General features: G+C 42.7%; 1 protein-coding gene across 13 annotated transcripts in view; it reads left to right on the plus strand.

Annotated features, from left to right (window-relative positions):
- Positions 1-1,823: 1,823 nt before the first annotated feature.
- The window catches only part of LOC110495683 (phospholipid-transporting ATPase IH), a 67,649-nt gene continuing 55,881 nt past the window's right edge, over positions 1,824-13,591 (plus strand). For 11 of the 13 annotated variants that reach the window (XM_090207917.1, XM_036952046.2, XM_090207915.1 and 8 more), the window contains exon 1: positions 1,835-2,319. In XM_090207917.1, the coding sequence (XP_090064043.1) occupies positions 2,281-2,319 (39 nt within the window). In that variant the 5' untranslated portion in view covers positions 1,835-2,280. Of the gene's footprint in view, positions 2,320-13,591 lie in introns of all 13 variants that reach the window. The other 2 variants (XM_090207918.1, XM_036952044.2) reach the window with 1 other exon arrangement.

Raw genomic sequence — 13,591 nt, forward strand, 5'->3', positions numbered from 1 at the left:
CTCTGTTTAGGGCCAAACTAGCATTCTAGTTTGCTCTGTTTTTTTGTTAATTCTTTCCAATGTGTGAAGTAATTATCTTTTTGTTTTCTTGTGATTTGGTTGGGTCTAATTGTGTCGCTGTGCTGGGGCTCTGTGGGGTCTGTGTTTGTGAACAGAGCCCCAGGACCAGCTTGCTTAGGGGACTCTTCTCCAGGTAGGTGATGGCTTTGTTATGGAAGGTTTGTGAATCGCTTCCTTTTAGGTGGTTGTAGAAATAATGTCTCTTTACTGGATTTTGATCATTAGTGGGTATCGGGCCTAATTCTGCTCTGCATGCATTATGTGGTGTTTTATGTTGTACACTGAGGATATTTTTTGCCGAATTCTGCATGCAGAGTCTCAATTTGGTGTTTGTCCCATTTAGTGAATTATTGGTTGGAAAGCGGACCCCAGACCTCACAACCATAAAAGGGCAATAAGTTCTATAACTGATTCAAGTCGCTCTCTCTCAATTCAATTCAATTATCTTTATTGGCATGACACTGTCCCTCATTGTATGGCAGGCAGCAATGTAGTGCGCTGCCAACGCACACCTATCTGCGTCCCCCCGCAACAGGACAGTTAGCCTATCCTCATCAGAGAGGTCTTTGAAACCTTGAGAAAGGGTTTCAAATTTGGGGGAAATGACACTCTCTCTAATTGTTTTAAATTTGTGACATTTTGTCAGGAAATACAGCTCTGTTTTGGGTTTTGCTGTGGTGCAGTGGTTGCACAGCTTTTCCTCTACTGGGTGCCATGTTTTGTTTTGACTGTGTTGTAATTTGGCTTGATCTGATTGATTGGATGTTCTGGCCCTGAGGCTTCAGTGTGTTAGTAGAGCAGGTTTGTGAACTCTCTCTTTCTCCCTCTCACAAACACACACACACACACTTTTTGATTTAAGTTTATTGTAGCCTGCACGTGCCAAAATGAATTAGGCTTTATGGTCCAAAACTTTACCATGGTTCACTGCCATGCATTAATGGGGAATTTGCCATTCAATTTTGTTTCTAACTCTTAGTGCAACAGTTTTGTGAATTAGTTAAGAACATCTATAGGATTGGACCCTTTTTTCCCCCCCAATTTTTACCCAAAATGACATGCCCAAATCTAACTGTCTGTAGATCAGGCCCTGAAGCAAGGATATGCATATTCTTGGTATCATTTAAAAGGAAACACTTTGAAGTTTGTGGAAATGTGAAAGGAATGTATTAGAATATAACACATTAAATCTGGTAAAAGATAATACAAAGAAAAAAAACAACCATTTTGTATTTTTTTGTTTTGTACCATTATCTTTGTTATGGAAAAGAAAGGCCATAATGTATTATTCCAGCCCAGGTGCAATTTAGATTTTGTCCACTAGATTGCAGCAGTGTGTGTGCAAAGTTTTAGACTGATCCAAGGAACCATTGCATTTCTGTTCAAAATGTTGTATCAAGACTGCCCAAATGGGCCTAATTTGTTTATTAATAACTTTTCATGTTCAAAACTATGCATTCTCCTCAAACAATAGCATGGTATTATTTCACTGTAATAGCTACTGTAAATTGGACAGTGCAGTTAGATTAACAATAATATAAGCTTTCTGCCAATATCAGATATGTCTATGTCCTGGGAAATGTTCTTGTTATTTACAACCTCATGCTAATCGCATAAATCTACATTAGCTCAACCATCCGCAGGGGACCCACCAATCCTGAAGAAGTTGTAAGCGATTCTGCTGAGAAAAGACATGAGCATGCATGCCTGACCGAAGCTGATACATTCCAGTTGGTAAGTGTGTGACACTAGAGTGCGCAAGCGCTTATGGCTCCCAGTGACGTAGCCTATGATGGAAGAAAAACTGTTATTTCCCACAGCGGAGAGCCAAGAAGATTACCGGCGCGAGGAAGGCAGGAGAGGAAAAAGAAGACGCTACTTCTGACTAGTAGAAGTAGGGGACTTTGCGTCTGAAACATTAGGGAAAAAGAATACCGCACTGGCTGCTGAATCATAGACTAACATGTCAGCATATGAATGAAACCAGAACTATGAAAGCGCGTGGACATTTGAGCTTTACCTTTCATAGAGAGACAAATAGGTGACTGAGCGTATAGGATTACAATAGTCGCACCCAGACTATTATAGTTCTTAGGCAGAAAAAGGGGACCGTCCGAAAGTCATGGAGTATAGAGTAGAAATAAAAAATTAGCTAGCGTCAAAAGATTAAAGAAGACGGCCAAAAATAAATTGCTTGGAGCAGCTGGAACCTGTTAAAGAATGGATTTTAGCTCTATTCGCAAGTTCATCACCAGATGGGTAAGTAGCCTATTGCACTGAATTACTTTCTTGGGATCCATTTGGTTGTGCCAAAATAAAAGTATATGGGGTCTAGGCTACCAACTTGTTGGTCAGGTGGTTGCGGCTTTACAGCCTATTCTTAATGAAACATTGTTGCGTTTCTATGAACAATTATGCGTTTCCATTTCCTATGTTCCCCTATACACTCGTACCCATATACCGGTTGAAATGGCAGATTTCCGCACTAATAAACTCCTAAATTGGAACGTAGTGGCTGTACAGGAACACTCTATACATGACGTCAGAGCTCTGGCTATGCGCTTCACAGCGCTGTGTGGGTTTTGACTGACACCCTTTCTGAATTTGAGGACCACGCACGACAAAATATTGCCCCTATCCCACCCGCTAATTGGGCAACATTTGCAAATGTTTTGTTGTCTGAATACATTTAAGATGACTTAATGTATTTTGAAATATGAGACATTGAGGATTATAGTAAATACCGCTTTGTCATACAGGCAAGCCAATCAGTGAGTCCAAATGTGAACTTCACATTTCGAAATTATAAAACTCATGTCGTATACAGTGTCAACGTTTATGACCATTATGTTTTGTGTACAGTTACATGTCGTCATACTCTTTGTTGTTCTGAACAGAATGAGACTTTGTTTATTGTGAAGAAAATGTGTCTTGGCACACGCACCCGAATGCACTAATGACTCCTTTCTATGTACACCAAAAGTACGATTTGTTTCTCTGAATTGCCTCGTAAACGCTGTTAGATCGTATTTTATAACTTAGCTAGTCATGTTGGCAATAGAACAAGCTTTCAAATCATGCCCACCTGACCTAGATTGCGATTTATAACGGACCGTTTTTGGGTTGTGTAAACAACAGTAATTGTGTGATGGCGGCGATTCAGGTGTGTTCCAAATGAAATAATTACCAGTGTGCTTGCTCTAGTTCCTCAACGTCACAGCTAGGAGAGCAGAAAAGTACCTTATAGTTGAAGACTCTTCTTTGAGTCATTAAAAGTGCATTGAAATTGCTTAGGGACTGTACACACTTTGGAGAGGTGTGGTCACTTGGAGACACCAGTTAGTCCTCTCACTCAAACGTTGTTTAAAACAAAAAACAAATGTTTTTGTTTTATGTTGCACCTACCCCACATTTTCCAGGGATAGTCTTATCAGGTTACTGAATGTGTCTAGAGTATTTTCAGATTTCGTTATCAACAAATGTGGCGTAAATGTAAAATGCACATAAAATCAAGTGTAATGTTGGATGTGTTTATTTTTTTGTCCGGTGAGCTGTTGTGTACTCATCTTTCGTCTCATAATTTTCTTCAAACTGTTCCCTTTCAGTTGCTACAATGGTTATGCATTTTAATATTTCTTCTGTAAGAAACATTTCCATTTAGCCCTATCCATATCGACCAATTCCCTAGAGTGTAAAAGGTTAAATAGGCTACATCATAACAATTAAAATAAATGAAGCAAGGAGTTTTTAATGGGTCAGTTTAAACTATTTGCATTGCACAATGTCACTATCGTCTTGACTCTGTGAGGTGAAGTATGGTCTCCCTCTTAGAATACGGAAAGAGCAAATCATCACAGTTGCATTTAAACCACAATTTAAGTCTATAGGGTTCTACAATTGTTCCTCGAGCTTAACAGAGTAGTCCCTTGCAGCCTATTAGATTTGTGTATGTAATTTATAGCCTAGTTGCTGACAAAATCATTTATTGATATATGTTTGTCTTCTGTCATCACCAGGAACCTGTGCTGACTGCTGATACAGCATCAATGTCACCTCATGTCTTTTTCATGAAATGGATTATGATATAAGCGCACATTGGTCGGCAGATAGGATAAAATCAAACTGATGTGCGCAATGACAGACGTAATTAACAGCACACGCCAAACCATCAATTCAGTATGTTTTAATTTAGGAAGAATAATGATTGAAAACTGAATCATTGACTGAAATGTAAACATAACAATAATGGAATTGAACTCAGGTAGAGCTACCCCTGGTAAAGTTTTGTAAAACAACAACAACCCAACAGTGCAAATACACACTTCTACCAATTTATTTATGTTCTGTGTTGCATGTTAAAAGATGAAGCAAAAATATTTCAGATGTCCATAAACCACCTGTTCATAAGTTTACATCAGAGGAGGCTGGTGGGAGGAGCTATAGGAGGACGTGCTCATTGTAATGAATGGAATAAATGGAACGGATTCAAACATGGTTTCCATATGTTGGATGTGTTTTGATTCCGTTCTATTCCAGCTATTACAATGAACCCATCCTCCTATAGCTCCTCCCACCAGCCTCCACTGGTTTACCTAAAGCAAACAAACACTCCTTCTGTCTTTATGACCAGGCAGGAACACATCCCATTACCACACAGTAGACCATATGTCTAGCATAGTTTTGTGGAGATTTCGTAATCCAGTGGTTTTAGGGTTGATGTGTGCTGCTGGGGAAATCAATAGCTTACATCGGAGACTAAGGGCTGTGAGTTATCCAGTTCAGTACAGTAATGCGTGTTTGGCGCTAATCCAGAGGGCTGCTCCCATGAGGCCACTGGGTCCGAGGCATTTGAAGAAGCTTATGGACATATTACTGACTGTAGACATTTAACTGAATGAATGAGACATAGTGTGGTGCTCTCAGGTATTAAAGGGTAGCTGCCCAGTGCACACACCTGGCTCTCTGGGCTTAATATGCATACTGCTTATAGATCTGAATTGTGGCGGAGAGAAACTTCAGTTTATTCAATTTTGTGCTTCAGTGATTATTTGTGATGAATGGATCACCTCAATAACATGGCATCTTTGGCTCAACAACAAAACTACACAGAACATCAATGGATTAGTCGGGGTATACATGCGAGTCATCCAGCGCGTCACCTCTGAAGTCCATGACTGTAGCCGCGTGTTGAGACGTGTGTTTATCAGCAAACAGACGGGCTGACAGACAGACAGACTCTGATTCACACAGCCTCGCTCTGTTGAGAGATGATGGGCGTGAATTAAAGAAGAGCAAATAGTGATGTCATCTTGGTGATTGGCTAATAACCTACACCCATAGGACTTCACTACATACATGACTATTGAATAACATACTGTAACTTTTGATGGGCAGTCCTGCAGTCCTGTGACAGTGAGTAGAGGGAGGCAAGCCCTTGGATGCAGTACGCACTGGGTTAGTTAGTCACGAGGGGACTGTGGAGAGAGCGAGAGTGTAATGTGTAACGAAAAGCTCGGGCCCCCCTGAACTTTGATCTAATGCGTAGTAATGCTGTCTGGCGTTAGGAGAAAAGAGGAGGAGAAAAAGAGGAGAGGAGAATATTTTTACACACACACACACACACAGTTATGCAAGTGTACCTTTTTTAGGTTGACAATTTCAAATTGTCATTCCCGCAAAAGTGTTCAAAGGCAGCACTGTAATCTTTGTAGCTGTCAGTTTTCACAAGGTGCCCGCTGTTCCTCTCCTGGTTGTCTTTTTATGCATTTTTCCACCATCTCCTCCTTGTTAACATGTCATGATTCTGTCATCTGTCTCAGCCAATGACATCTGTTCGCTATTCAATTATTTGGTTCCCGCAGCAGCTACTCTTCCCTATTCCTGAGGGTTCACTCAAAACACAAGTACAAAATCATACACATAGACAGAAACATAGAAACAACAACAGCATAGAGACAGTAATGCATTATTCATTAACACGAAGGTGAGCGATGAAACATGTATGAAGCAGATCGGGCGACCGACCGACAGACACAAGCATATAGGAACAGTAACACACTGGTCAATACTAGAAAGGTGGGACAGAGCCTGAAACTCTCTGGCCGTGGCTGTTTGGCTGCTGACTAATCTGCTCGTCTGGACAGGAAGTCTCTCTCCTGCTGACTTCCTGTCTCCTGGGGATTAGGTTAGGAGTGGGGGAGCTCTCTCTCTCTTCTCTCTCTCGCTGTCCACATAGATAGATAATCTCATTTATACTCGCCAGGGGGAGGGACCTTAATGAAACACTAGAACCACGTCATGATATAATGGGGTCATGTTGTTGAGAGGTGATTATGAGGTGAATATACAGACATGTAAATGATCATATCTGACTGCACAATGGATCTCTCCAACTGGGACAAGAAGATATTGAATTAACTTGCTTTGAAAGGGAAACTCATGAGCATGTAATGTTACCATTATGTAAAGTAGCCTATACTCTGTTATATCAGATGTACTGTATAGCATGTTCTTAGTGTTTCATTATTCCTGATAGTCAGTAATACAGTACTACAGCATCTGTGTCCACCAGTGGGATACTTACACAGGGTCTACTGTCTATGTATGGTGTTGTGACTGTTGTGCTGTGTTTCTAGGGACAGAACGGGACAGGAGGGACGTTTTGGGATTAGTAGGATTTGAGCTAAACGGATAACGGGCCATGGACACCACTTGTCGTTAGTGTTTAGACTTAGGATCCGGTCAGGGGTTTCTAAAGTTCACACAAACATTTTATCTGATCAAAAAATATATTTGTTGTTGTTGTGCAAATTACATCAATTCAAAAGCTGTACTGTACATTACAATATGATGTAATATGCTTGGTCTCTTTAAAACCATTTTTCTGAGATAAAGAAAAAAAAGCTAATTTCCTTGATGTAGGCTTGATGCATGAAAATACTATGCAACTCTCAATGGACATGAGTACGTATTTCCCCTGAAGACCTCACTCATAGAGCTTCGACTCAAGCTTCCCGTATTGATCTAACTGTAGCCAGGTTCAATGGCGGTATTATAACTGTGTGAGCTGTGTAATCACAGTGTTATCACACCTCGCTGCACCCACCCTCTGTGTCTCTCGGTCCAGGGTCTTTCAGCCAGGTGGTAATAACATATGACTTAACACCCTCATACTGTACGTGTGTCTGTCTGCCTCTCTGTGCGGACAGACTGGGCTACTTCTTGAACCGGGATCCACTGAGCTCCTCCTTAATCCATTTTGTCTTGTTGCTCTCCTTTAAGTATCCGGTTAATTCCTTTCCATCCAATAACATTCTACTTTCCATTCATTTGGTACCAACATGGTGCCCATCATAATTCTAGAATCTCAAAGCAAGTTGACCACCAAACTCTGTATATCTTTGGCCCTGCCTATAACTATTGAGCTGCTACAGCTCCAGTATTACCAACCGTACTGCTGAGTATCAACCTACACAGGGAGGGCCCTGTGGACCAAGAGGCTGATGATGGATTGCAGTGATTTAATGAAGCAGAAAAGGCCACATCAGGAGAGATTGAGCCAGTGAGTGGTTGAACTTGGTAATGTTCCACGTGTTGGTTGCGGGCCCTTGGATAGGAACACTAAATCAAATCCAATCAAATTTATTTATATAGCCCTTCGTACATCAGCTGATATCTCAAAGTGCTGTACAGAAACCCAGCCTAAAACGCCAAACCGCAAGCAATGCAGGTGTTGAAGCACGTTGGCTAGGAAAAACTCCCTAGAAAGGCCAAAACCTAGAGAGGAACCAGTCTATGAGGGGTGGCCAGTCCTCTTCTGGCTGTGCCGGGTGGAGTTTATAACAGAACATGGCCAAGATGTTCAAATGTTCATAAATGACTAGCATGGTCAAATAATAGGTCGGGGACCGGTGGCACGTCCGGTGAACAGGTCAGGATTCCATAGCCGCAGGCAGAACAGTTGAAACTGGAGCAGCAGCACGGCCAGGTGCTGATAAAGAGTGCTGATAAAGGGGGGCATAACCCTTAATGCCATCCCCCTCAGAGAATCAGATCTCACTACACAGCACACACTCATTCTTTAGAGATCACACAGAGACAGGAACATTGCTCAGGTGCATGTCAAAAGGTTTTATTTTATTTTATTTTACCTTTATTTAACCAGGCAAGTCAGTTAAGAACAAATTCTTATTTTCAATGACGGCCTGGGAACAGTGGGTTAACTGCCTGTTCAGGGGCAGAACGACAGATTTGTACCTTGTCAGCTCGGGGGTTTGAACTCGCAACCTTCCGGTTACTAGTCCAACACTCTAACCACTAGGCTACCCTGCCGCCCCCAAATGGCTTTGGGCTCAATCCAATCTCAATGACAGTACTCCCTTTCTTTTAGCAGTGTTTTGTTATTAGGTCACTGGTCCCAGAGCCCAGAGGGAGCTGCTCAAAACCTGTTCCATGTGATCCAACTGAAACGGTTCTAATCTACAGTGATGTCAGGATGAAAGCAGCCCAGCACGACACATTCATAAAACTGAATGTAGATAGAACATTGTCCAATCATACAGTGTTCTTTCTACACAATACATTTCTATGTGGATGGATCGTTCAGGACATTCTGTCCTAGAGAACAGAGCCCCGCTACCTATCCACAGCAGTGTCAGAGGAGAATGAGCCAGCCTAGCACAGCAGACAGTGGTGATCTAATAGCAATAGATGGTGGATGAGCGTTTGTCAGTTTGGTAGGACCTTAGTGAAGTGAAGCGTGAAAGTCCTCACTGTTCGAATAGGAGAGATTCTCAACTTCTAGACTTGATGAACGGCACGCTCAGCCTGGAAATACACTATGAGAGATAGAGAGAGCTTGACATTCCCTTTGATCTATTATGACTGATATTAATCAGATTATTGACGAGCGACTAGTTAAAACAGGACGTCCCTCCTCACGGTCCCCTGCTGGGATGGAAATGAGGAGCTAATGGTTAAATAATTGTCAGAATTCTTGAAGAATGTGCCATGACAACTTGGAGACACTGTCTGTCCTTGGAATAAATTGTGAATGAGTGTAAGATGGGGAGAGGGGGGTGTCTTGAGCCTCCTTGAAACAGACTGTCACTGAGTAAAAGAGGAAGAGATGGAGAGAGGAGATGAAAGAGAGGGGGGAGTGGCTGAGGGCACAGGTGGCAGCTTTATTTCACGGCTGATAGGGAGCTAATGAAACACACTGAGGCGTAGTACTTTTTTATCCACTGTGTCAACACCATAGGTGAGAGCCGTGGTGCAGCTTACCATAATATAAATCCTCCTCCTGTTCCTACAGCGACGACCAAGGACATCAGGGTTCATGCACCCATGCACCCAGAGAGAAGGGGTGGGCGAATGAGAGAGAGAGAAGGGGTGGGCGAATGAGAGAGAGAGAAGGGGTGGGCGAATGAGAGAGAGAGAAGGGGTGGGCGAATGAGAGAGAGAGAAGGGGTGGGCGAATGAGAGAGAGAGAAGGGATGGGCGAATGAGAGAGAGAGAAGGGGTGGGCGAATGAGAGAGAGAGAAGGGGTGGGCGAATGAGAGAGAGAGAAGGGGTGGGCGAATGAGAGAGAGAGAAGGGGTGGGCGAATGAGAGAGAGAAGGGGTGGGGGAATGAGAGAGAGAAGGGGTGGGGGAATGAGAGAGAGAAGGGGTGGGGGAATGAGAGAGAGGCTTTATAATAATGTGGTGATGGAAGTCAAATTGAATTGTCTGGGTAATAAAAACAATCTCTTCATGCTCTGAACTGTGGTTGAGCGGATTGTGAGGACATGGAAAGTGCTGAAATGGGGGGTTTCTGAGGTCATTGTGTCACCACTGACTAAAGTAGGCATAAATATACACTGTCCTTTGGGTGGTCGACCTTTCTTGATACACACAGGAAACTTGCGCCTGACACCTACTACTATACCCCGTTCAAAGGCAGTTCAATATCTTGTCTTGCCCATTCACCCTCTGAATGGCACACATACACAATCCATGTCTCAATGCTTAAAAATCCTTCTTTAACCTGTCTCCTCCCCTTCATCTACACTGATTGAGGGGGATTTAACAAGTAAATTAATAAGGGATCATAGCTTTCATGCAGAGCTGCTGTGAAGGAAGTTGTCAAAGAAGTGAGTTTGTGTTTATACAGGAACTCCTGACCCCACCTAATGTCAACCAATCATTATAGCTATACGAAACCTCACCCTGTGCAATTGGGTCCTGAACTTCCTGATGGGCCACCCCCAGGTGGTGAAGGTAGGAAACAACATCTCCATGACTGTGTGGTCATGGGTGATGTCGATTATGGCAGCCCCCCGCACCTCTCTGATTCAGAGGGTTTGGGTTAAATGCAGAAGACACATTTCAGTTGAATGCATTCAGTTGTACAACTGACTAGGTATCCCCCTTTCCCAAACTACCTGCCCTCCAGGACACTTACAGCACTCGATGTCAAAGGATCATCAAGGACAACAACCACCCGAGCCACTGCCTGTTCACACCGCTACAATCCAGAAGGCGAGGTCAGTACAGGTGCATCGAAGCTGCGACCGAGAGACTGAAAAACAGCTTCTATCTCAAGGCCATCAGACTGTTAAACAACCATCACTAACATTGAGTGGCTGCTGCCAACATACAGACTTGAAATCATTGGCCACTTTAGTAAATGGATCACTAGTCACTTCAATAATGCAACTTTAATAATGTTTACATATCTTGCATTACTCATCTCATATGTATATACTGTATTCTATACCATCTTGCCTATGTCGGTCTGTCATTGCTCATCCATATATTTATATTCTTATTCCATTTTTTTACTTAGATTTGTGTGTATTAGATAGTTGTTGGGGAATTGTTAGATATTGCTGCACCGTCGGAACTAAAAGCACAAGTATTTTGTCAGACTCGCAATAACGTCTGCTAACCATGTGTATGTGACCAATAACATCTGCTAACCATGTGTATGTGACCAATAACATCTGCTAACCATGTGTATGTGACCAATAACATCTGCTAACCATGTGTGTGTGACCAATAACATCTGCTAACCATGTGTGTGTGACCAATAACATCTGCTAACCATGTGTATGTGACCAATAACATTTGATTTGATTCACCTGGTCAGTCTGTCATGGAAAGAGCAGGTGACCTTAATGTTTTGTACATTCAGTGTATGTATGTGTGTGTATATCTGTGTCATATCCTGTGATCAAATATCACAGATGATCGTATTCGTTGTCCACATATTGTGAGTGGGCTGAGGCACCGTAATGATACAAGTATTACAATTTGCTTAATTGCCTAATCTGATCTCACAAAGACATTATTTTTCAACTTTTACTTTGCGAGCTCCGTGAACTTCAGAACAGATTTCCATTGTTTCAGTATCACTTCCCTACCATGTCCTTTTGTCTCTGCGTGCTTAGAAATCCCTCAGTCTAGGCCTGTAATCTGCTAAATTATCTATTTAAAGATAGCTGGCTCTTGCTGGCAGCCTTTTGTCTATCAAACGCCTGGTGAGGTGAGTGGATACAATGTGCCCACAGATCGATTTGAAGCGTTTAGGAGAGAAGAGCGAGGCTGCTATCAGGCTGCTGTCAGTGATCTGACGGAGAGGTATTGGGTTGTTATGCCTGGCTGCACGTTGAGTGAGTGTGAAGAGCGATTTCTGCTAGTCAAAACAATTCGGCTTCAAGTCAGAAAAAAATAACCTCAACTCTCTCCGTTCAAAACTTTCACTGGTATCGATGTTCAATGTTTTCATTCAAAACAAACAAAATAAAGGGTTAAAGGAGTCAGAGCTGTGACTGTGGTCTGTGTTGTCCCCTGGCTGGCTCCTAGCTCTATGACAGGGAGGTTCCTGACAGGTCTATGCTATTTTTGGTCCTGGCTTTAGCTGGTGAATGTTTTATAGGTAGTAGGAGATTGACTGGTGCTGCTAAGGTGAGAGTGTAGTGAAGTGATGCCACAGGGCCAACACACACACACGCCTGGCTCTAGTCTGGAGGATTAGATAGCACCACAGACGGACAGCCTTAAAGCCTCTGTATCTGAGGTCTGCAGTGGCTGTACAGCATTTACTGAGATACGGCCTCTGCAGAAGTCAGGGCGTTTATACTTCTTACGCTTCTCAGAGCTATTGTGAAGGAAGTTGTCAAAGAAGTGTTTGTGTTTATACAGGAAGTCCCAAACATGTTAATGCAGAGCTTAACGAGCCTTCCTCATGGTTACAATACGTGGGTGGTGCACGGCGATGTAACCTTTTACACTGAGACCAGAGAGACACTTTCACTGTGACGCTCACACTTACACCCCCGCTAGGTTTTTGAACACAGACTTAGAATTGACAGGTCTTTTTTGGGCATTTCTGTTTTGGAGTCTGTTCTATTGTCATTTGATACATTCTTAGCTGCTTTTATTTAATCAGGGGAGTCCAGTTGAGACCAGTGTTCATTTTCAATGGTGGCCTGAGACCACAAAGCAAAAGATTTTAAAGAAATATAACAAGATCCAATTACAAGTACATTACATTAGAAAACAAGCAACATCACAGCCTTCATTAAGAAGTTACTAAATCAGTCAGTCAAAACTATTGCACACCTCTGTGAACTCCTTCATCATCAGGGTTTCAAACTGCCCTAGTGGCACCAGGGAATCTAAATGTAATACATTTTGTGGAGCGCGAGAACTAAAAGTGGATTTACCTAATTCCATGGAGACCCGAGGAATCTGAAGAGTTAACCAACCCGGTGAATGGGTTTGGTATCTCATTCATTTATATGTTGGAAGCTTGTGTAGTTTATAAAGTTTGAATTGATGGGAGTGGAGGTATAATCAAACCTGGCTGAGCACAGAGCTCTGAGGTGTTCCTCACAGTGCCTGTGTTCAGTAGAGCTGAGCAGATTAGGTTTTAACATATTTACTCCTGCTGAAGGGTCAGCTGGTCTGATCCCACCACACAGTCCGTCCCCCATCACATGACTAAGGCCTGTGTGATCATGTGACTGTTTAGCCCAGAACAGAACTGCCTCTATGGTGTAACATGCACACTAGTGTGACCATGTAGATGATCAGTCACGGGGAGCTTTGTTTGGAAACCGTTGAACACAGATATGAATCCTAAGGCTAAAATCTTTTGGCGACAACATCTTGAGTTTTTATGTGCACTTGGTTTGAGTGTTGTTGAGTTGGGTGTTTCCCTGTCTTTGGAATGCAGTGTGTGTGTGTGTGTGTGTGTGTGTGTGTGTGTGTGTGGTAGCTTTAGACAAAGGGGGTTTGTTTGAGGAAGTCACACAGAGACCATGTGAGTGGATGACTGGCTGCTGTGGCCGTCCTGGGAAGAGAGAGGAGAGGACCAAACCTGACACCACTCTACAGACGAACAGACTAGCTGCCGTCACACAGCCATTCCTGGGAGTCATACTGCTTATGAAGCCACATGAACACACTGATAACCTGCACCTTTGTTACTCTGCACCTTTTCCACTTGACGTTAGTGATGGAAATGTTCTGTGTGTATTCAATC

This window comes from Oncorhynchus mykiss, chromosome 18 (assembly GCF_057628025.1).
Source record: "Oncorhynchus mykiss isolate SJ-2025 chromosome 18, ASM5762802v1, whole genome shotgun sequence".
In the NCBI taxonomy this organism is placed as follows: domain Eukaryota; kingdom Metazoa; phylum Chordata; class Actinopteri; order Salmoniformes; family Salmonidae; genus Oncorhynchus; species Oncorhynchus mykiss.